The sequence below is a fragment of the Akanthomyces muscarius genome, chromosome 4 (genome assembly GCF_028009165.1).
Source record: "Akanthomyces muscarius strain Ve6 chromosome 4, whole genome shotgun sequence".
Lineage (NCBI taxonomy): Eukaryota > Fungi > Ascomycota > Sordariomycetes > Hypocreales > Cordycipitaceae > Akanthomyces > Akanthomyces muscarius.
In genome coordinates, this window is record NC_079244.1 from 2,898,247 (window position 1) to 2,921,706 (window position 23,460).

The following is a 23,460-nucleotide window of genomic DNA, read 5'->3' on the forward strand; positions in this document are numbered from 1 at the left end:
CAGCACAACACCGAGCAACGTTGGACGAGCGGCCAGCCTGGCAGGTAAAAGTGTCGGTCGACGGTCGGTAGCAGTAGACTTTCATATGAACGCCACGGCCATGTGTTCCGAGGCCCGGCTTGCTTGCCCGCAGCGGTGGTGGTGGTGGTGGTGGATGTGGATGTGGATGTGGTGGTGCCGCTCTTCAGATGTTATTGCCTGGTGCAACAAGTGGTGCTGCCGAGGCAGACAGAGTTCAGGTCAAAGCGCCTCCGCATTTGTCTCTTCTTTTCCAGTCTTTTCTTCCCCACAAAGAGCCTCGAACCTCTTTTTCTTGGCCTGCTTCCCCGCCCCCGGCCAAAACCCCGCAAACTCTGCTGTCAAATCAATTGCCCAGAAAATGTAATGTGGTTTTGCGAGCATTGAACAATGGAAAAAACTCAATACTTGCCAGGCGCCATCTTCCGTGAATTGGCTGACAACGGATTGCTGTTGACTAGTAAACGTCCGTGCTACCAGCAGGCCACCAGTACTGGTACTCTATCCACAGCCAATATTAGCCCCCACCCTTGCCCTTACCTTACTACAGCCTCTTTTTGCCCGCATGCAAACTGGCAACTGGCACCTGGTATCCGTAAAATGCTGCACAACAAGATTGCCCGAGTATCCGTCCCCTGCCCTCCGTCTTGTCTGCACATAATATTGAGCCAATCACCCACTCTGGCCCAGAATCCCTGCTAGCTGGCCTGTGCGCTCTGGGGTCATCACCATGCATCGGCCTCGCTGGCTGCACCTTCATTTCAATCCCACTTGAAATACGAGCCCGTCACCCTGTCTCGACGTCGCTGTCCTTTAAAAAATAAAAAAATAAAAAATAAAAAATCAAACATCAGCCTTCAAACACATACATACTGGTAGCACGCTGTCGATCTTGCAACAGGCCGCACAAGGCAGGACATGGTCAAGATTCGGCGCCAAACTGAGTGCTAGCCACGCCGTCTCTGACGTCAAACTATCCCTCCACCATGTCCGGAGTCGCATACTGCAATCTTCGTTCCCAAGTGACATCCTCCAGTCGCATTACTAGCACTCCTGCCCAGCCTGCCTTTTGCTCCAACGCCTTTGAGCCGCCTCGACGCCACGTCCACAAGTGCGTTGCCATGATGATATAGCCTATTCAGCTTCCCCGCTGCCAACGCCGCCACTCAACTTGCGCGCCCGAGGCAAAATAAAGCAGTTGCTGCCATAGACTAGTCGTCCTTTCTAGTTTAAGAAAATTGCAATCCAATTCTTGTGCCCCGGCCTGAACGCATAGTGAGACTTTCTCCTTCCAGAGCTCTTTATCTTTTCTACACTCGTATTTCCAGAACAATTTGGATTCATCACTCCATGAGTCCTAGAGACTCTCATAAATACTTGTAGAACCTAACCGGAATCTCCTCGCTCAGCATCCTCCTTGAGCCTGCGGCAGTCAATCCTTCTCTCTGCTTCTCTTTCATCATCAGATTCCACATCGGCTCTTAATGCAGAAACTAGCTTGCCGTTGACAATTTCGAGCTTGAGGTCTGGTTTTTGGATCGGCGAATCCCAGTGCGCAATGCTCAGCACGGTGCACCCTTGAAATGCGTCCACGAGAACGCGCTGCACCTCAAGAGTTGATGCCATACTCAACGACGCCGTGGCTTCGTCCAGAAGCACAATTTTGCTCCCTGTTTGAACATGATGCAACAGTGCTCGTGCAATACATAGTAGCTGTTGTTGGGCTACGGATAACCCAGCGTCTTGACTGTCCCTGTCCAGCCCACCCTTTGACTGAATGACGTCCCATAGCCCCAGCTGCCTGAGCGTAGACTCTATGATTGATTCGAGAAGGTTTGTACCGATAAATGGAATTAGGTTGTGTCGAATGGAGCCGTCAAGGATCACCGGAGTCTGCGTGATTGTCGTGATTCGCTCCCGCAGTGCTTGGCGCGAGACTTGACTGATGTTGATGCCATCGATGTAAATAGACCCAGAATATTCCAGGAAATTTAGCAGTGTTACAAACAGAGAACTTTTTCCACTGCGAGCCCAGATATGTCAGCTGCTGCAAGGCACATCGTCTACGAATAAGTGGCTCCTTACCTGCCGGATCGACCACTGATGGTCACCTTGTCACCGCTCAACGCTGTAAACGACACATCTGTGAGAACCGAATCAGTGCTATCAAAACATTAGCAATCTTGCATATAACGTCGCAACTTTGTGTTTTGCTGACTTGTAACCTGCTGTCACGTTTCTGAACTCGATCCTCCCGTGCTTTGGCCAATCTTTGGGCACACTGAAGTCCAGTTGGTCCTTTTCATGCGGTGTAACTTCCACAAAGGACTTCGATCTGGCGATTGAGCCTAGAGCAATCTCCATCTCTGTCCATCTCTTCACAGCGATTGTTAGAGTTCCGCCAAAGTCAATAAGCGTCAAATAAGCGAGTCCCGTGGCTGCTGGAGAGCTTGAGCTTCTGACATAAAGCGCAACGCTGACAATAAAAACACCAACAGCGGTAACCATCAAGTCCAATACTAGATTCAGCCACCGCTGAACGCATAACATGTGATAATATGCTCTTTGAGAAGCATCCAGCAAGGCAAGGTTTTTCTCGAGCTGGCTCGATAGCCATCCAAAGGCTCTGATATGCTGGATGCCGTTGGCGGTCTCTTTGAAGCGTATAAATAAAGGCGCTTTGGACTCTAGATCGAGGTGCCGAAGTTGTCGAGAAGTGCGTAGGTAAAAATTTTGAACGAAATACACAGCAGCAACAATGATTGGGAGGGCAATGGTGGCATACGATGAACCAGACATCACAAAACCCACGCTTATGACGGAAGAGTACAGCACTGTGATAGTAAGTCAGAATACAGTCATGTCAAACAGTTCGGCAAAACAGACTAAAGACGAATCTATACATGGCGATTGGCAGTATCTGGACAACCAAGCTCATGTCTTGACTGAATCTAAGACCACGTCAGTATGCAACTGTGGACGCAGGTCTATTCACTTACCGGTTCAATAGAGAACCACTATCAACGGTACAGAGAAACTGAAACGTGGCGCTGTAAACCGTTAGAAGAGGAATTACCCTGACTGGGAGAAACGTACTTCATCGATGCATCCAACAGCAACTGGTGTAGTCTTTCGCCAGATTCGGGGAGAATACGGAGATAAAAAAGCCTATGTGCTACTGTTAGTGTTGTTTTCCACCCCAAAGATGATACATTTACTTACCTCTGACTCCAAAGTCCCGTTGCGACTCGCGTAAAGGCGATCAAAGCAAAGCCGATGAGATACAAATTGTTCTTCGAGCCGTGATCTACCCATATTCGAACATAACCGTCTATTTGTATGTATTTTAAACATTAGCGCTGCTGAAAAGGTAAAGTTGCAAAGCTAAATGGGCAATGGCGTACGTACTGGGGAAATTGTCGCAAAACACGACTACAAGCATGGAAGCAATCCATAAGAGAAATCGCAGCTTTGCAAAAGATCCAAAATAGAATCGATATAGACTAAATTCTCCTCTGGCTCGTGACAAGTCTTCCGTAGCTTCAACTTCAGACTTGGCCTCAGCACGAGCTTCTTGCTTGCTCTCTTGGCGGCTGGCCGACGCACTTTCCGTGGTTTTGAATTCCTCCGAAACTTGCTTCGTCAGCCCCATCGATTCGACTAATCGCACCTTCATAGCGCTATCATCAAGTTCTTTGTGGTGAAGAATTGACGTGTGGTCAATTTGTAGCAGCTCGTCCGCCACATCCACAGCAATTCCCAAGTGCGACGCAAAAACGACGGTGGTTTTCAGTTGCCTGAGTAAACCGTCTGGCCCAAGCAGTTTTTTGATCATAGCGCGTGCTGTAACTTGATCCTGAGAACCAAAAATATCATCGACTACCATGATGTCTGCTTGGGTGTAAGCGGCTCGGGCCAGCGCAACCCTGTGGCGTTGGCCAACACTCAAATTCATTCCATCACTGCCAACCACTGTCTCATCGCCGGCGGCAAGCTGACCGAAGTCGTCCAAAAGCTGGCATGCCTCCACGACAGCTTGATACCATTTTTGATCGTAAGCATTCGGCCCGATAACGTTTTCTCTGATGGTAGCATTGACCAGGTAAGGGCTCTGGTCGCAAAACGCCCATTTTGACTTGGCAACTATGACAGCGCCGTGCGAAATCGTACCCTCCCCGATTAAATTTTGGAGAAATGTTGATTTTCCACAACTTATTGGGCCAATGAGCGCAATTACCTTTGAACGTAAAATACGCAGGTTGATGCCCTGTAAAATTGCCTGAGGATGACCGGCTGGGCCAATCCATGCATCTTTCAGCTCAATAACAGCTTCTTCAACAGTCTCTCTGCCAGCCATGTCAACACTTGTTTGCCGAACTTTGGTTGCTTTGGTCTCATCCGAGCCGCACTTGTTGTTTCTCTGATTCGAATCGATCCAGCAGTGTTCTACAGATGGGAGAGCCTCTCCATTGTAGTGTTGACGTTTGTCTGACCACTCGGGAAGCTGCAAATACTCCTGAATGCGTTTCATACATACCCAGAGTCTCGGAATACTAGCCCAAGTATCTATCAAGTAGAATAGTGGCATTTGTACAATTGTGATGAGGGAAAGGGTCGGGAATGCCACCTGTGCGGTGAAGCCGTTCTCAAATCGTGTCCAAAAAAGAGCCGCAGCCAGAATAATAACGGGGGTAAACGCTTCTATCGATAGTGCTGAAATTATTTGTCAATACTAAGAAGTCTGGTCAAAAGTGAAGTTGATGAGACTTACCCCCCGTCATCGTTGTTGTCGTGCAGATACGGTATCGCCGCGAGCATTCCATTTCGATTCTGCGTAGATTCTGCGCATACTTGGAAACAACAGGGCCGAGGCCCATCATGCGGATAGGAATTTGCTGTGACAGAATATTTGACATCTTGGACACTCTTGATTCGATGCTGGCGTTCCACGCAGCCAGTGCTCTTCCGGACCAATTGCCAACCAATATTCCATAGATAGCTGAAACTAAAGAGGCCCTTTTGGTCAGGTTTAAATCAATGTTGGAATCAGCCACAACTTACAGACGAAAGGAGCAAAAACAGTCAAAGCTGCTAGCCCAATGAATTTGTAGAGCAGAAACAACCCAAAATTAATGTCAAGGAAATAGCTCCAGAGATCATGGAGCTCTGGAAGACTTTCTTCAATTCCCTCAACATCAGCCGTCATAAGCGTAGCAATTGCTGACTTTTTGGCCTCGGTGCGCGTGAGGCGAAGCTGCTTATCTGCCATGGATGCAACCAGCACGGCACGAACGGCAGTGGCACAGCGATAATTTGCGTGCATGTAGGCCGCCCTGGCAAGCTATAAGGGGTCGTATTAGTCCCGAATGCAATAAACAAAATCCCTGGTTTGGGTATAAATACTCCTCTGGCGCCGAATACAAGTCCGGAAGCGACTATGAGACCGATTCTTTCGTATGCTGGAGGATTTTCTGTCGTCACGCAGTCCAGGATTCGCTGGAGGAGAAATGGCTGCGCAAAAGTCAGGCCGGAGTATAACAGCCGAGGGATAATGACAGCGCAAAAAGGCCACCACAACGTGGCGAAGCAAGCAAAGGCGAGACTGCCCCTGAGTGAATTGCTCCTCACTTGAAGACGAAAATTAGCAAAATCTAGTAGAAGAGGCTCGGGCTCTATTATAGCACCTTTATCCCATTTGGGAATGAACCGGTTGAGTAGTGGCCCTGCCGACAGTGGAGGGTCCAAAGGCTCCAAGTCCTCAAGGCACAATGTTTGTCGAAAGCCGACCAGAAAAATTGAATTCAGCCAGGCAAAGACGCTCCGACTCCAAAAGCCACTAGTAGCTTCTTTGCTGGTAGTGTGTCGCAGATTCTCGTCGATCAAGAGGGCAGTCTTTGGGATTTCTTGTACAGCAATAAGGATTGCTTTGGCAGCGGCAGCGGCAGCCGACAGGCCGCCCAACGCGCTCATCCAGTGCCTCAAAAAGTAGGATCTACTTTTTACGACATCTAGAAGGAGGCTCATCAGAATGTAGAGACTAAGGAGCGAGGTTGGTCGCAAGGTGAAACGGTGCTCAACGACGACGAGGAAGACGATTGTGAAGCTAGCGACGCAGGACATTGAAGCGGCGGCGAGAGCAATATCGGGCCTGATGGAAGGAGTTTTTCGATAAAGAACAAGGCTAGCAACCTCCAAGGCAAATAGCAAGAGTGTTGCAGCCTATGCAGCGAGTATCAGTATCGCCACTAGTTGTGATGGTGGTTGCAAAGCGAAACGGACCAGTTTGATCCACAGGGTGGTTCCTGCTCTAGCATATGCAGGGCCTCGTTTGTAAACATAGAAAAACAGCGGCGCTGCAGCAACAAGCAGCCCAGTCGGCAGGATACCTAGAGCAGATTGTTCAAATCTAAGAGTAAAGTCAAACCAAGAGCCATACTGTGGCCCGAAAGTCTCATCATTGCCAGCAGCACCCATGACGGCGAACAGGTGCTGTAGTCGAGGTCTGAGTGCTTTGACAGAACTGGTACGGGATTCGATCCGCGGTAGCAGAGAAAGGAGTGCGAGCTCGGGTATCAATGAAGGCAGGAGCGAATAGAATTCTCTCCTCACTGTTCAGCGATGGGATCAAAGGTGGACAGAGATGAGGCAAACGTGGCTGGCTACTCTTGTCCTGCGGCCAGAAATTTGGCTTTATTCCTTGTCAATGTATCGTTAAACTACCTGGTTAATGTTGAGATTTCCCCCGCGCCGGCAAAAAGGGAAGTCAACAGTGACATGGCCTGCCTGCAGGATGGGTGACGCGGGGGTCTTTTGTAGGCGCCCAATGTACCAACACCGGGGCAGCGTCCCACCACGTTCATTCGCAGTAACCAAGTACGGCTTACAGCCATAACAGAAGACATTCATGCGTAGGTAGGAGTAAATAAAGTGGCTGTCGACGGAACCCGTAAGGTGTGTGGTGGCTTGCATAACGCCCGCCTCATTGGCGGGCCAGTGGGCATTGCTGCAGCTGCAGCTATATTATTCCAAAGTCATGACAAAAGTTCCAAGCGCTTGGAGCAGCCCAGGAGTATCTAAGCCTCCGCCAACGCTTCTAAATCTAGTCGTCTGCATGCCATGCTACGCCAGGCCAAGGCAAGCCAGAATCTTAGGCAATCCTGAGAAGGATTCGTGTGTGGGAACGATAGCTGCGAATGGCAGCCAACAACGCAGGTGCCTGTGAGCTTGCCACGAGCGCATACACGCAAGCAATACACGAGCCCGATAACAGTGGCAGAATTCTGTAAAAGCCTTTTGCCACGCTTGGCAGCTAAATAATACAGCGAGTGAACCGAAACATATCTCGAACCAACTATCCAGTCGGCGCAGCATCGTGATATTCACACAGCGGGATGTCGTCATTCTGATGGTGTCAAGGCAGAGTAATCAAGACTATCCCCCTCAGCCTCAGCCCGATGAAGATTTTTTAAACAAATCATGTGCTACAGGCCGACTTTCCGACGTCTTTGCCGCTGGTTGACGGGCTGCAAGCAAGCGCCGCGCCACTAGATCAACCATCAGCCTGTGTGCGGACACTCCCTAGCGCCTACTTTGCTTATAGCTCCGAGGTCTGTACACTTGTCACTTATAAGTGGCGACAACATCTCTAAGCGCCTAAGAGAAGTAAGAGTCAGAGGGTATATAACGTCTAAAGAAAATATATAGTTAAGATTGTTGGTCTAAAAGCACACTGTTAAGCAAGTGGCTTCTACTACTTGAGCGAATCTCTCTTTCCTCCTCCTCGGCTTAGTGGCTTATTGAGTATCAATCCCACCGCTACTTTGTGATATTGAAGGCCCCTTTTTGCTTAGGATCTTTAGGTATTGACTACCCATATCGGCTGAAAGAGTCAATATATCTGTTGGATGCCTCGCCTCTCTGGCGAATGTGTTTGCCGCAATTTTACAGTAGAATCGAGTACTGGGCCCAGTTGACGACCTCATAAGTACTAGACGGCTGCCGTCGGAGACTGATAAAGTCTTCAATAATGATAAAGACTCGAGCGAAACTGTAGATCATACACAGTAACGTAGCAGGTACCCAGACACGCAGCTTCATGTCAAAGTTTGGATCGTGGTTTGGCGAAAGATTCGAGAACCGTCTGAGCCAATCTAGCCTGCTGCCTCGTTTCTTCCTCCCAGTGGTGCTCCCCTCAATTAAGGGAATCTGCGGCTCAGTGTCGGTGCCGCCGCTAGCAGCCTTGCGTAACGACCGCCAGATGTTGTGGTAACATTGGCTTATACACGCCCCGTACCGATCGAGAACCGCGATTGCACAACCCAGAAAGCCATACGACACTCCAACAACGGTTGAAACGCGCCAAAGAAGACTCTCCGTGGGCGTTGGGAAGTATGCATTCCATGCGGAGAGCAGCACGCAGCTATAGACCTGTGTGAGAAGCCCACCCAAGGCCTCGAGAGTCAACGCCACCTGTAGAAGCTCTATGGACGGAAATGTATTTGGGAAAACGCTGTTACTTTCGCCTTCCCCCGTCGTAGGCGACTGTGTGCCATAGCACAAGGTGCGCAAGATACACGTGTAGGATGCCCAGGCCTTGCTCAGAACCCACTCCTGGCGGTCGTAAAAAGCGAGTGGCGTTGCGCCAAAGTTCCGACTCCGGGGATTCGGGGGGTCCATCATATTTTCAAGTACGGTTGATAAACAAACGTTGCTTTGGATGATCATCGGATGTGAAATGTCCATTGGTTTGCGCCACCATGCTGCGGCGGAAAAGACCATAATGAGCACCAGACTGAGCGTCGTCAGCTCCAGCGTCGTGATGGGCAGACCCTGTGCGATTCGCGCCAAGGTGCTAATTGTAAACCATAGTACCTGGCCGATTGTGATTGTCCGTGCGAGGCCGTTGGACTTGTTCCGCATCTCGATTTCCTCTGGCTTGATTCTCGGAAGCTCGAGGAAGCCATTGTCTGCTAGGTACCGCAACTGCGTGCAATTCACTGGAAATGGTCGTTGGTGAGCAGTGCTGGCTTCTGACGAGTCAGGCCCAAGAAACTGGATAAATAAGCCGCCCATGTTGACGAAGAAGCACTCTCGCAATCCCCAACCGCTGGAGCTTCGCGCCTTGAAAGCATTTTTGTCCAGCCAAGCACGATGGAGCTGCCCGACCGCGACCCAGAGAACAGCTTCTGGCATAAGAATAGCCAGGAGGAAAAGACTCAATTTTCCTTGGATCTTGCTCCAGGCGCCGCCACCGAGCGGTGGCACATTGGGGCAAACGCTGGACCAGCAGAGTAGCACAATGGTACCGATGCAGCTTCTGAGAATTTCATACGTCCCCCGTATATTGGCTTCGCCTTGCCAACCAACTAGTGCGGTCTCGTTCGCGCCCGGATTGCTCATGCCGTGCAACGTCGTGATGAAGGGAGTCGCAGGGTACGCTGGATGGTAATACTAATATGTAAGTTGATGACAGCTCTAGTGACTGATAGGCATGTTATGGGAAGCACATTATCGTCGAGGCTGCTCTAGGCAACATCCCCGCGCAAGTAGGGGCTGTACCCGCGCGACTGACCAGAGCCTAGAATAGTGCTCAGCAAATAGCCAAATATAGGATCCCTGCTCAGCAGGCAGTGTGGGCTCTTACATGCATAAAGTGTAGAACAGGTCGAGTGAAGTGTATATACGCTGTATGCACCTGGACGCCCAATTTTCAGCTACTCTTTAAACGGCTTAGGTCGTGTTTTATGCCGATAACAACACTTCTTCCTTGAATAAATATCCCTGCTGTCCTGAGGAAGAGGTGTGCCATCCATGCAGATTCTGGCTCTTAGCTTAGTAGAGAAACTAGAGACTTAACCACTCCCGGAGGAGAGTCTTTATCTACTCCTCCTGATCGATTTGACTCGTGAGTCCAACTCTTGTCTGAGACACTCCCAAGCTTGGCGAACTAGGCTCTCTTCCGAGAACCTACCACGTCTTGACACGATACAATGGATGGTGGCAGAAGCCGTTATGCGGGCCGCTCCTTCGTCTAGATCCGCTGTGGGGGCCAGAAGAAGAACTCTAGCTGTGTCGTGGCCGTGTCGTGCTATCGTGGCTGGTTTGCAGCCGGCCTCGGGGAGCTGCTCTTAGCTGCCGCAAGGCGTAACTCCACACCACCGATAAGTAGTGAGCGCTTACTCAGTGGTTCTAAGTGGTCGGGCGGACAACCAAAACGTTGGCGTAGTTTCCTCATGCACGTCCAGGTGCATGTACTAAATTACGAGCAGCGCGAGCCTATTCCCTGGTGGCAACTGTGCATTCTGTTCTATCACTTACCTGTTCAACAGAGAACCGCTATCAACCTAATAGATGAACCGAAATGTGGCACTACAGGCCGTTAGAAGATGAATTCGCCCATTATCACTGACTAGGATAAACGTACTTTATCGACGCATCCCATAGCAGTTGGTATAGTCTTTCGCTAGATTTAGGGAGAATACGGAGATGGAAGAGCCTATGTGGTCAATGATTAGTGTGAGTAGAGGAAATGGGAAGAGGCGCGTGTATATGGGTGTACGCACACATTAAATTGTATTTATTGGGTTGATTATAATCATTTATAAAATAATCAGTTTACTTCTCTCTCAGGCACGCAGAGACAATATCCCTAAGGTCGTACTATGCTTTGAGCTACCTAGGCAGTCTTGCTTCTAGAGCACCCAGTAGGCCCTACCTACCGAAAGGCTTCACAGAAAGCAAGCCGCCCGCTACGGAGGTAAGTCCAGTTCAAGATAGAGCCTTGTCACCGAATATAAATTATTATCGAAACAGCTGGCATTGAAAATATTCTAGTAAATTTGGCAAAGGTATTTGTTTGGTGCGCCGTAGAAGCCAATTTGCTCCACTGACTAATTTCCCTTGCGGCGCTTCACGCCACCTGTAGATCTACCAGCTTCATCCCTCAAACGCCAGCATACTACACCCGCCAGCCATCACCAACGCGTGATTAATCCACCAAATCAAGCCTCGCATTATAATCCATAGCCCCATATACATCACATCGCAAAAGACCTTGAGAAGCCCCGCTCCCGCGGGCAACACAACCTCGTCATGGCACCAAACCCCTTGGGTATGAACCCACGACACAAATGCACAACGGCATCAACAAAACAAATCGCTGACAGGAAACAGACCTGGCGCTCAACGCGCTCCTCTTCGTCGTGCCGCTCGCGCACCTCCTCGTCGCGCCGCACACCAAGGTCGAGGAGTCGTTCAACCTGCAGGCCGCGCACGACATCCTCCTCTACGGCACGCCCGTCGGGGAAGGCGCCGGCGCCGCCCTGACGGCGGCCTACGACCACTTCACCTTCCCGGGCGCCGTCCCGCGCACCTTTGTCGGCGCCGTCGTCCTCGCGGGCGTGAGCCAGCCGCTCGTCGCCTTACTCGGCTTCCCGCTCGCGCAGCTCGTCGTGCGCGCCGTCCTCGGGGGCCTCAACGCCGCCTGCCTGCTCGTCTTCCGCCGGGCGCTTGACGCGGCGTTTGGCAAGGCGACGGGCCGGTGGTGGGTGGCGCTCACCGTCAGCCAGTTCCATCTCATGTTTTACCTGAGCAGGACGCTGCCCAACATGCTCTCCTTTGGCCTGAGTCCGTCCCTGCCCACGCCTCGAATGCGTCTCACAAGACTAGGCTAACAGAATCCGCGTTGTTGTAGCCACACTCGCTGCGGCGTTTCTCCTACCAAAAGCGACGCCGGCGCTTTCGTACGCGCGCCAGAAGCAGGCTCTCTTGCTGCTCGTCTTCTCCGCCGCCGTTTTCCGCTCCGAAACGGCCATTCTTCTCGGCAGCACGTGTCTGATGCTGCTCGTGCGCGGCCGCGCCCACATTGCGCGTCTCGTGCCGTTGCTCGCGGGTCTGTCCGTCGGCGCGCTCGTCCTCAGCGTGCCCATCGACTCGTACTTTTGGCAGCGCGTTCCCCTCTGGCCCGAGCTCGCGGGCTTCTACTACAACGCCGTGCTCGGCTCCTCGGCCGACTGGGGCACCTCGCCCTGGCACTACTACTTCGCCTCCGCGCTGCCGCGGCTGCTGCTGAACCCGCTCGCCCTGCCGCTCGCGGCCGTGGCGCTGTGGCAGCCGGCCACCGCAGGCCCGGCGACGGACCTCGTCGTGCCGAACCTGCTCTTTGTCGCCATCTACTCGGCGCAGCCGCACAAGGAGGCGCGCTTCATCTTTTACGTGGTGCCCGCGCTCACGGCCGCCGCCGCCCTGGGCGCCAATTACATATTTGCGCGCCGCACCAAGACCGTCCTCAACGCGCTCTTCGCTCTCGTGCTGCCTGTGACCGTGCTCGCTGCGCTGGCGGGCAGCGTGGGCATGCTCCTCCTCTCCTCGCTCAACTACCCGGGCGGCGACGCCGTTGCGCAGCTCTTCCGCCTCACGCAGTCCCCCACCGCCGCTGCGGGCGAGACCGTGTTCGTACACGCCGATGTGCTCACCTGCATGACAGGTCTGTCGCTCTTTGGCCAGAACCCGCACGGCCTGCCCCTCGCCCACGGCCCGCCGTCGCCGCTCCCTCCCGGCATCGCTCCGCCGCTGCTACTTTTTGACAAGACCGAGGATGAGGCGGACATGGCCCAGCCAGACTTTTGGACGCAATTCGACTATGTTCTAGCCGAAGACCCGAGCAAGGTCACCAGCGGTCAATGGAGGACGATCGGCGTCGTGCAGGGCTACGATGGCCTCGAGGTGCTACGTCCTGGCGCCACGGCCGGAGGCGACGACGACGATCTCGAGGCAAACCCGGAGGTGGCTAGCCTGCAACCGCCTGTTCTCGGCCGCGGCTTCATGGTGCGCAACATTCGTAATTTCGTGCGGAGCGTCACGCGCGGCTGGTATGCCGGGCCGCGCATGGCGCCGCGCATTCGCATTTTGCAGCAAATCACGGCACAGTCGAGCCCAAGCAAGGCGACGGTCGCGTAGCGTTTGTATACTACACATTAAATCACATGTATCAATATCAAGCCTATATTATTTCCGTTCAGGAACCATCACATGGCTCCTTTTGCTTCCTTCAAAACAGTTTTTTGTATTAGATGGGACAGTGGCGGTATATGAAGACAATAAAGTAACAAACACGAGTATGAATATATACGCCCATCTGAGTCGCTGTTTGCTAATGGGGGGCCATGAAGGAAACAAAGACGCCGGAACTTTCCCAGTAGAAAAAAATTGAATCATGCAGGTAAGACATCAACGATGAGAAGAGTTCAAACAAAGAACCCAGGCGCATGGCCGTCCAAACAAACATCCCGTGTTACTCATAAGTAATGTCCTCCCAAAAAGAAACTGTAAACCGAGGCTAAGATGCCGCGATGAAAAAAAAAAGACGATCCAAGGCGGCACGTTGGAAATTCGTGTATAATCCTGTGACGCCATTGGTATCCAATATATCATGTGCGAGGTATTCAAAAGGTGTCCAAGAGCTCCTTTGGCTTTAGTCCTTGCTGCCTTCAATCTGCTTCGTGCTCTCGTCGGGGAGGGGGCCGTAGAGGGCCTTGTATCGTGCGAGCTCCTCTTGCTGCTGCTTGAAGTGGTCAAAGACGGCCGCCATGGGGGCTCGCAACTCATTGAGCTCCTTAAGGACTATATTGCCCTTGGAAAGGTGGCGCATCGCCAGCGTGGAGACGCACGTCTCGATCCTGCTAACCTGGTGCTCCATAAAGTTGACGAGGAACCGCTCCGTCACCTCGCCGCCGCGCGTCTTCAGGCGCTCCATCAACTCCGTCTCGGGTGGCTGCAGCCCCGGTCCGCGCACCTCCTCCAGCGTGCTACACAGCATCTCTAAACGCAGGCTAATCTTCCAGAGCGCCCAGATATTTTCGGGGTCAAACGAGAGATCGCCGCCAGGGGCAATAGCCGCGGGCTTCTCGAGCTCGTCCCGGCGCTCATGCTGTGCGTGGAACTCGGTACGGCCGGCCAGCGCGTGAGGATACAGCGAGTAAACAATTTCAGGATTTTCGAGGCCCTTGAGCTTCTTCTCGCCCATTTCCTTGACTTCAAAACCTTGCGACGTCAGGCTGCGAAGATCTTTGCGGATAGCACTCGCATACGATTCGTCATCGTATCCTTCTTCAGATCCTGCGGACCCAGAGCGATCGGTATCTTGATAGTTTTCCAAACATCGTTGAATCTCGGAAATAAAGTCAGAGGACACGGTGATCTGACCGCCGTCCGCCACTGCCGATATACGAGACGCCTTGTTGACCATGGGACCGAAATAGTCCATGCGACGAGTGACTGGGTCCGTTTCACTCACGCAGTCACCAAAGTGTATACCCATACGCACTGACAGGCCCTTGAAGATCAGTGTGTTATCCTTATCGTACACCGCCTGGCCCGACATGGAGCTGAGAATTTCTGACGGCCAAGTAACCTCCAGAAGCTCGTTTTGAACCGCAAAGCACCATAGCAACGCAGATGTAGCAGTAGGGAAAGACACCATAAATGCATCTCCTTCCGTCTTGACTTCGTAACCACCAATGCGTCGCAACTGTCGTCGCATGACTTCGTTGTGGAGTTTGATACCTGATCGCATGGCACTAGGATACATTTCCCAGAGCGTTGTGGAGTTCTTGATATCAGTAAAGACGATTGATACGTTGCCGGTTGGTGCGGGAATTTCCGCTTCCAAGCGATTGAGCGACGAGTCGAGCACGTCTCCCTTGGTCTTGCGGCCTCTTCTCGTAGAGAGGACCTGCGCATCGTCGGGAACGCCAGATGGGTAGAGCGACATGCTGGTGCCACGATGCAAGCGAGAACGCTCCATTCTCCGCTTCAAGTCGGCAATGCTAATCATCATGACCATAATCTTGCCTGAAGAGCCATAAGCCATGGCCAAATCTCGCAGCTTCTGGGCAGCACGCATGAGATCTTGGCGTTCAGATCTGGCAACATCAGTGATCAGGCCGGGAGACAGGTACTCCCAGAGCTCGCTTGTGGCAATGAGGATAATCTCGTCGTGCTCCTGAATGGTCATCTGACGAATATGGGGGGCGGCTTGGACAGCAGGCATGAGGTCTACATAGCCAAATGCACGGGACACTTCCAACAGGTCGTTGAGGCGGCCGTTGCGAGATACCCAGCCTCCGGCTTCCCGAATGCGGGAACGCTCGCTTGGTTCAGCAGGATCGTGCTTATGCGTCAATATTTGGTGCTTGCCATCGGTCTGGATAACCATAGCCTGCGCATTGCCAATATTGGCCACATAGAGATCCATGCCTTGCAGATACAGCACAGTCGCAACCCCACCAGAGTTGAGATCTTCCTTGCTGAGAACGACTGGTTGTGCGGAACCCCTGTGCGACTTCTTAGGACGGTCCTCGGCGTGCTGCACAGCAATGGAGACGAGGTCTTTGTTAAGCGAGAGAAACGCTCGACGCAAGGCATCGACAGGGGTCTCATTGTTGCGCGTCTTGAGAGCCTTGAGCTCCATGGCAAAAATATGACCGAAGTTCTCATGCAAGTACTTGGCAATCTTTGACCCGCCACTCGAAAGCGCTTGGCCATCGAACAAACCGAGAAGCATTTCTGTGTCCGAAGAGTTGAATCGAGGGACGACCAAGTCCACAGTAGACAGATGCTCATTCTTGCCGAGGGTGTCTGCCATACCGTAGGGGAGGTGACCGGCTAACGAACCAGAAGTACGCACTCGCTTGTCTTCGCTTTGATCCGGGATACTCGGCTGGGTGAGGGTCACATCCATCAGTCCCAAAACTCGCAAATTGAGCAGCCTGCTAAAATCGGTGTACTCTTCCCGATTCACTGCCCCAGGGCCGCCAGGGCCCCAGGAGCTTTGCTTGATCTCAAGTCGCTTGTTGCCCGACAAGTTGAGGTATCGCAGGTTAGGGTTCAAGTTCCAGTTCCAGTCGTAAGGAACGTTGGAAATATTATATTTGAGCGAATTGTTGCCGCAGTCAAGAACAGCCAACTTCTTGGCTCTGGAAATATCAGCCGGTAGGTTGGTAAATTTGTTTCCGTTAATATACAGTGCTTGGAGCAAGCTGGTCTCCTCAAGGTCGTCGGCCGGCAAGGTAGTCAAGCCGTTGCCAGATAGGTACAGCTCGACGAGCTGCGGCCAGCTCTTGATGGACCGCTGAGGCATGTCGCCAATCTCCTCGTTGTATGAAAGATTAAGAACGCGAAGCTCAGTGAGCATTGTTATTTGGTCAAAAACATCGTCGTCCAGTCGGTTGTCTGCAAGAGACAGATTGCGAAGTGAACCCGCAAATGTATTTGTGAACCTCGACGACAGTCCAGAGTCTTTTCTAGAGGTGGAAGGCGGAGGTGTGACTGTAGACGAAGTAGTCTGCGAGGCTGTTCGAGAAACCACGGACGTTTTACGGCCGCCTTTGCCATACACAGATACAACAGAACTCTTGCGGTCGGGGTTCTGAGCCGGTGAAGGGCCAACACTCAGCAGAGTACTGGACGCCTGGCTTGGACGCCGGTCATCCACAAGTTCTTCCGTGCTTGGTGTGGACGACAGTGGTACGAGAGGCCCTGTTCTGCCGTTTTGCGAGGGAGGGGGGCCGCCAGAGTCCTCACCGGGAACCCGGGGCGGGCGAGAAGCCGGTTTTGGAAAGTTGTCGAGGACGTTGGACGATGCATTGAGAATCTCGAGCTTGTTGGCCCACCAAATCTCCATCGGAAGTTTTGAAATATTGTTTCCTCGCACATCTAGCACCCTGAGTTCTGTAAGACACCCAATTTGTGGGGGCAGCTCGCCAACAGAGTTATTGGCGATGCTGAAATGCTCCAGTCGGCTCAAGGCTCCAAGCTGCTGCGGCAGTGAGACAAAGTAGTTCTTGTCCAAAACCAGTTGCTCGAGGTTCATCATATGCGCGAACGCTGAATCAATACTTGCCAACTGAGCGTGGGAGAGGTTTAGGGTTTTGAGAGTGGGTACAGGCGCAATAATCTCGAACTTGTTCAGAGGATTGGAGTTGAGCTTGAGCAGACGAATGCGCTCGAAACCACCAACAAAGGACGAAATTTGGTTGTGAGCAGCGTACAGAATCTCCAGTTTCGGCAGTTCTGAGATGACATCAATGTTGGTGATATGGTTGTACTTGATGTCAAGCTCACGCAGGCTAATCAAATCTCGGAATGTTTCAGGCATCTCACTGCCTAGTCGATTGTTGGTAATCAGTAGCTTCTCAAGGTTTTTCAACTGGCCGATCTCGTCAGGCAGTTCGCCAATCGAGTTGAAGCTGAGATCCAAATCAACCAAGCTTTGCAGTTCGCAGATAAAGGTTGGGAAGGTGTCCAGGAAATTGGAGGAAATATTGAGCGTTCGGAGGGCCTGGTAAGCGTTGAAGTAGGGCGGAATATGTGTTAGCCGGTTATTCGCAAGATTCATCTTCAAGAGACCCGTCAAGGTATCCAATTCGGCATTATCGAGTTGCTCGACGCGATTGTTTGATACGTCGAGGTAGGTGAGCTTAGCTGCTCTGCTGAGGCTCAGTGGTAGCTTCCGCGCTTCGTTATTGTTGAACTTGATGTCTCGTAGTTGTTTGCAAGACTGAATGAAGTCTCGCGGTACGTCTAGAGACAGGTTCCGCGACAGGTTAAGGGAGATGATATCTGCCGCTTTGAGGTAAAGAGAGATAGGAATGGTGACGAGGTTGCGGGCTGACAAGTCGACATAGTTGAGCTTTTGGTTTTGTGACATGCTGAGGTCCATGGTTCTAGAGTGGAAGTCGCTCTCACGCGCCGACAGGAACATGAATCTGCAGAGATAGCCGTTGTCCTCTCGGCCAAGATCCTCAATTCTGTCCTTCTCTTCGTAACCAACTTGCTGGAATAGGCGCTTTTGAATAAGTAACGGCCTGTCCTGGGGAGTCAAGACACGGATGAGGTCGTGCTTCTTCATTATAATGTGATAGTTTTCGAGGCCATCGACAACATATGTCTTCTTCATGACTTGCGTGATGACGTCGCTAACGGTAGAATCGAGAGGCATTGCATGCGTCAAGAAAGTGCCATCAGATCGAAATATGCGAATACAGTAAGGCGACATCTTTTCTTCTGGACGAGGTGGGCAGACAACTTCTTCAGCCTCGGGCGCCTCTTCCGTGTTATCCTCAGTATTGCGGCGCACCGCCCAGCTGTCCGGAGCATCCCACTGTCCCTTTGGATCAGGGGGGCCAGTGTCAATTTCTCCTTCTAGACTCTTTAGGAACGAGGAATCCAACGGTGTCAGAGGAGGGGGTTTCGTCAGAATGCCTTCCATATCATTGAGATTTGTATCAAGGTGATAGACGTGGCCGGCGGCTCGGTGCTCGGTTGGCCCAATCGCCTCGTCGTTGTAGTCGGGTTGCCTAAAGTTTCGGCTCTTCTTGGAGAATGGAAACTTGTTATTGAACGTCGTCGACCGAGGGGGTGCAATATCTGGCGTGCCAGCGCTCCACTCGGGCGGGATCGGTGAGGGCGTTTCGGCTCGACCAAAGTCGGCTTTGGAGAGCTTGTTGGAGAGCGACTTTGTCGATTGAGGCATGTCTCGCAGCCTTGAACCGTTTTCTTCCTTGTCTTTGTTTCTCCGCAGGCGCCCCAAAATGCCGCGCTTGCCATGACCCGGTGATGCATGGCCATCTATTTGGGTTGACCGCGCAGGGGGCACGCTCTGGGCGCTGGGGGTCGGGCTCTGGGCCCTCGATTTGGACTTGTACATGGCCGAGGCCATTCCTCGGTCGCGGGCAGGCTGCAGGCTAACGGTGGAGTCTTCACGGCTCGTTGTTGGTCTCAAAGTGCGGGGATCATCATTGCTCTTGTTGTGTCGATGATGGTGATGATGGTGGTGGTGGCCTGGTAAGATGGAGTGACCAGATCTGGCGGAGGAGGAGGTCTTGGGTGGGGGTTCGCGAGATGAGCCGTCGTTGATGTATCGTTCTCGATCGGGTCCAGTCATAGTATCCCTCACCGGGGCCTCTCCGTAACGTGCAATGTCCTGTTTGATCCTGTGTCAGCTGTGATAGGTGCCACGGGTGCCACGGAGGCCGAAGGCGCAAATAGGAGCGCAACGGCGGCGAACTAGAAATTTCGCGGTTCGCGCCAACTGGGTCAGGAGTCTGGGCGCAATGAACCGGCGAGGGGCAAATTAAGCGCCTCGGGGAGTTTAATCCCGGGTATAACATGGGGAAATAGGACCAAAAAAAGCGATGCTCTTTTTTTCCTTTGCTTTTTTCTTCGTTTTAATCTTGTGCTTACCGTATTATCTTGATAAAGGAATGGTACTACCTCGGGCGCAGGCACAGGCGTCCTCGGCCGGGACGAAGCAGGCGAAGCTTCTCTGTCGGTAGCGTTTGAGTAGTGGCGCTCCTGGCCAGGGCGCGTATGGCTATAGGATCGCGAGCGCTGGTCTTTTCCTATTGAACCGGGCAAGCTGCTCTCTGAACTATCGCGACCGGGGAACTCCTCGCCAAAGAATCCCTGGAGCTTACGGAATCCGCCCCGCGGGACGCTAGCCTTGGATCCTTGGCTGCTGGCCGTGGTCGCCACGCTAGCAGCAGACGGTCTCCTCGCATCATGGTTATAGTAATTGGCGTCGGGCGAGTCGTAGCTCACGGATAGCTGGCCTGTGCGAGAAGCGGATTGGGGCAGAGCCGGGGACATTTGCTGGGAAGAAACGGAGATGCTATCGGTAGAATCGTTGTAGAAGCTCATGGGTAGCGAATTGGCGTGGCCACCAGGCGCGGAGCTGCTGTGGGACATCCAGGGCGCAATCTGGCTGGCCGCCGTGTTGTTACTGGCGTTCGAGTTGGCCCGAGGCTGATCGAGGACGGCTAGATCGCGGCGATAATTATTGAAGTCGCTGAAGCGGCGCTCGTTGTTGGAGTTGATGGAGGAGGGCGACATGGCGTCTTGAGCGGCGACAGTCGACGTGGTGGGCGAAACTTGCGAGTCATCTCTCAATGAGCTGGAAAGATACGGTAAGTAATTGACAGCGTGCAGGGTTGGCCGACGGGCGCTTGATTTTTTTCATCCTTACCTGGGTGGAAGATGGGTGCTGTCGATGCTAAGACGCGAGGGAATGCTCTGGCGCGAACCGCTGGACGGGGCAGGAGTTGGCGTGGTGGGAATTATTGTGACAGAGGACGAACGCGTGCTGCCAGGATGCAGGTTGTTGGTCGGAATGGAGCCGTGGTAAGCCGCAGAGTGCTCATTCTCGGTCATTATCACAGGCCTCTGGCAGCGGCCAAGGCCATGTCCTTGAGGTGAGCCTGGCTCAAGGTAGCAGCGGAGGGGTCGTGCGTCTCAAATGGCGATGGGCTAGCTGAACGAGCTATGTCGACATGCTGGTCGTAGCTGGCGGTACGGTAGAGCTGGAGAAGGCCGCGGCAAGAGGGCGCTGGATACAGGAGTTCGAGTCGGCGGAATGTGAAATGACGATGATCTGGTGCACGATGGTGAGTAGAGCAAATGGGGAGAGCAGCAGAGGCGTGATAGAGTTTTTGCTTTTTGGCAGACTGGGGTGTTTGGGGCGAGAAGCTATTGATGGCTGGCGCCTCGGTGGGCGGAAGCGGGCAGACAGCCAAACAGCCAAACAGCCCACAGCGGATTCTGAGCGGGCGAGCGGACTGCGGGTGTGGACAGCAAGACAGTGGACAAACTGCTTGACTACAGTGGGCGGGCGGTGGACGGACAGGGATTAGCGTGCTGGCTCGCGCAGCTAAAAGTTGGTGGCTCCCGCTAATAAAAGCTACAGCTGGGCAGCACTGGGGCCACTGTAACCTGCACTATCAAGGCCAAGCCGAGATGCTGCTCCAGGCGGCCCATCCTGACACGATCCTGACCACTGACGCAGTAACGCTCACGCAAACACCATCATTTCTTACTCCCACCAGCTGAATATGGCTGCAGGGCTTTGCTATCGCATCATCAACCCCTCCATCCATCTAGCCAGTCGGCATCCTCCATCCGCAGCCGACCAGCCACTCTCACGCCCTGGCACATCCCTCGTGCCGCCTTACTCCTCTGACAGACTAACACGGCGCTATCAACTTACCCACGATACTGTTTGACTCCGTGAAACGCTGACTGCTTCTCACGCCACGGCTGCACTCGGTCGCCAGCGTGCTGCCGCGGCATGATCAGGCGAGAGGCACAAAGCACGCACACCGAAGCCCAAAAAAGGACCAATTCATTTAATCCTGCACCCCAAGTGCCGGGCACCGGGCTGGGCCAGCGCTCTTCCGTCGCCCTGTGAGAGTGTCTCGGCCAGGTCGTAAAAAATGGAAATTGGCTGAAATTTCCCAGGGAGAACAGACCAATCGCTAGCAGCCTGCCCTTCGGAACCGGTCTCGGCCAGGCAAGCCCCTGCACTCGCCGCCACCTCGGCAGCACGTTGAACCTCCAACACCCATCGATACCATCTCGTCTCAACAATGCCCTTCTACCTGGCAGAAACGACTTCTCCCGGCAGCTTCATCGATGCATGCTCCTCCCCTCCCTGCAAGCGAGCTAGGCAGCCGTTTAGCAGGTTGGTGGAGAGTCGATGAGGGGGGCGATCGTAGTGCGCACTGCACAGCTCGGGCCTTGTTGGGCGTATTTTGGCTCACCTCCTACGGATACTGGGCGCCGGAACGGCCGACTAATAACAAGCAGCTGCGCGCGCCACAGAGTTTAGTCTCGGCTACGCCCCATGGTGATCATTGCTCCCTCCCGCCACGTCAAGCCCACTGTGGGTGAGACTACCCGTCCACCCGAGCCACTACCTACCCGATTTTCTGGCTGTCGTGGCAGCTTGGCTTGCCAGCAACTACTGGTAACTACCGGACTGTAGGATGCCGAACTCATTGGAGGACGTTGCTCCGTGTATGCCTAAGAGCTTGTATCTCGATGACCCCTTCGCGCACTCGACATCGCGTATTAGTAGCGGCACAACGACATGTATGCCTCATGATTGACCGACCAGTCACGCTGAAGCTCAGCTGGACAACTTACCCTGCACCAACTCTACGGTTCCAATCGTAGAACTCGAAGCAAGTGACCGCAAGATAGCGGGCCATTTGACGTTTGTAGAGCGGTTTATTGAGAATAACCACACGAAATTTATTTATTCGAATGTGAGGCGAAACTTACGCCACAGCCTTTGCCGCATACTATGGATTGGACTAGGTCCAATGCCGTAGCTGTAAAACGGCCCGGATACCAACTGACCCGAAACGGGCAAAAAAAACCAGTCAAAACTAGAAGCTGGATTCACATATTTTATGATATGGACCTTCCGTGGCCTGAAAAACGCGCTAATAGTTCACTTTATGCCTCAGTGGCTCTGCATATATTCGCGTTTCGAACCGATAATTCCAAACGTCATGTGCTGGGCCGATTGCGGAGCTCATGAATCAAGACGCTGTACTAGGCAATATCTTCTTGCTCCTGATGCAACAACAGCCAAATTCCTGCAGCAGTGAGGCTGCATATATAAGCTGAAGATTGGCAAGCCACCCGGAAGCCTACCGACCAGTGACTCCATCCACCTGAGATCCTGCCACCCATGTTCAAAGCCGCAACTTTCAGCGTCGTGGACTATATAGTGAATGGGCGCGAATGGCACCATTTGTAGACCAACGCTAATATACTTAGGCCAACGTTCAACTTGGTGGTGACTTGGACGCCGCAACGCACCGAATACAAAGTAATTCAACATTTAAGCGTACACAATAGAAGCGGACTCGCAACCTAAGACGGGACCGCATGTTCTAGATTTAAATTCTGAATATCAGAGGGCAATCGGCTATGGAGCTTGGCGTTGTCTCTAGAAATTATTGAGTATACTGAAAAACACGCTTCAATCTGCGCAAATAGGCCAGCAGATGCTGTCCCTATCTATTGTGCAGACAGCGTCAGCGAGCCGCGAGTAAGATTCACCACCGCAGCCATCTACAGCCAGTTCATTGGAATCCATCTATTCGGAAAGTATAAAAGTGATTGCGACCAAGGTTGACCAAGATCTCGAAAGAGAGAACATCCACAGAGCGGATTTTCCGTCTACCATCTTGGAAGCAGTCTGGTCCCGCTCCTAAAGGTCTAAGCAAGTTTGGCCAGCTGGGAGACGCGTCAGTGCAGCGGTAGCCATCTATACCACTGCCCAACGACGTAAAGCAAGCAGCAGACAGCCAAGTCTACTATTGTCAAACACATAGTTTTCCTCAAGTACGTGCTTCGTGAACACGTTGCTTCACAAGAGGGTTTCGTGACATTGTCGGTCCGAGATGCCGATTAGCGGGCATTAAAATGGGTAACAAATGCGGAGAGAGAGGGTCCTGGGCCGTCATCAGAGGAACCCTTTTAAGACCTGTCCAATGGGAAGAAAATACCAAGAAGTTCAGGCGCTGCCTTCGAGTAGCCTGATGGCTTTCGGGAGCCTGTCCCATGACGAACCCCCCCGCCTAAACCTGTGGAGGG

At 52.7% G+C, this 23,460-nt stretch overlaps 4 protein-coding genes across 4 annotated transcripts; 1 reads left to right on the top strand and 3 right to left on the bottom strand.

Moving 5' to 3' along the window:
- Positions 1–1,404: 1,404 nt before the first annotated feature.
- On the bottom strand, positions 1,405–6,492 carry LMH87_011646 (uncharacterized protein; the record flags this gene model as incomplete). Its single annotated transcript, XM_056200821.1, has 14 exons — positions 1,405–2,041; positions 2,104–2,181; positions 2,237–2,852; positions 2,905–2,969; positions 3,018–3,068; positions 3,115–3,186; positions 3,241–3,349; positions 3,427–4,364; positions 4,428–4,731; positions 4,790–5,023; positions 5,080–5,359; positions 5,422–5,645; positions 5,703–6,237; positions 6,298–6,492. 14 exons carry the CDS (start codon positions 6,490–6,492, stop codon positions 1,405–1,407), a joined length of 4,338 nt encoding a protein of 1,445 aa, XP_056052633.1.
- A 1,467-nt stretch (positions 6,493–7,959) lies between these two features.
- On the bottom strand, positions 7,960–9,667 carry LMH87_011647 (uncharacterized protein; the record flags this gene model as incomplete). Its single annotated transcript, XM_056200822.1, has 3 exons — positions 7,960–9,455; positions 9,577–9,595; positions 9,662–9,667. The coding sequence occupies 3 exons, from the start codon at positions 9,665–9,667 to the stop codon at positions 7,960–7,962; spliced, it is 1,521 nt and encodes a 506-aa protein (XP_056052634.1).
- A 1,442-nt stretch (positions 9,668–11,109) lies between these two features.
- Positions 11,110–12,975, top strand: LMH87_011648 (uncharacterized protein; the record flags this gene model as incomplete). The annotated part of the gene is made up of 3 exons (XM_056200823.1): positions 11,110–11,128; positions 11,191–11,643; positions 11,711–12,975. The coding sequence occupies 3 exons, from the start codon at positions 11,110–11,112 to the stop codon at positions 12,973–12,975; spliced, it is 1,737 nt and encodes a 578-aa protein (XP_056052635.1).
- Positions 12,976–13,489: 514 nt separating this feature from the next.
- On the bottom strand, positions 13,490–20,226 carry LMH87_011649 (uncharacterized protein; the record flags this gene model as incomplete). The annotated part of the gene is made up of 3 exons (XM_056200825.1): positions 13,490–19,000; positions 19,261–19,969; positions 20,042–20,226. The coding sequence occupies 3 exons, from the start codon at positions 20,224–20,226 to the stop codon at positions 13,490–13,492; spliced, it is 6,405 nt and encodes a 2,134-aa protein (XP_056052636.1).
- Positions 20,227–23,460: the final 3,234 nt, after the last annotated feature.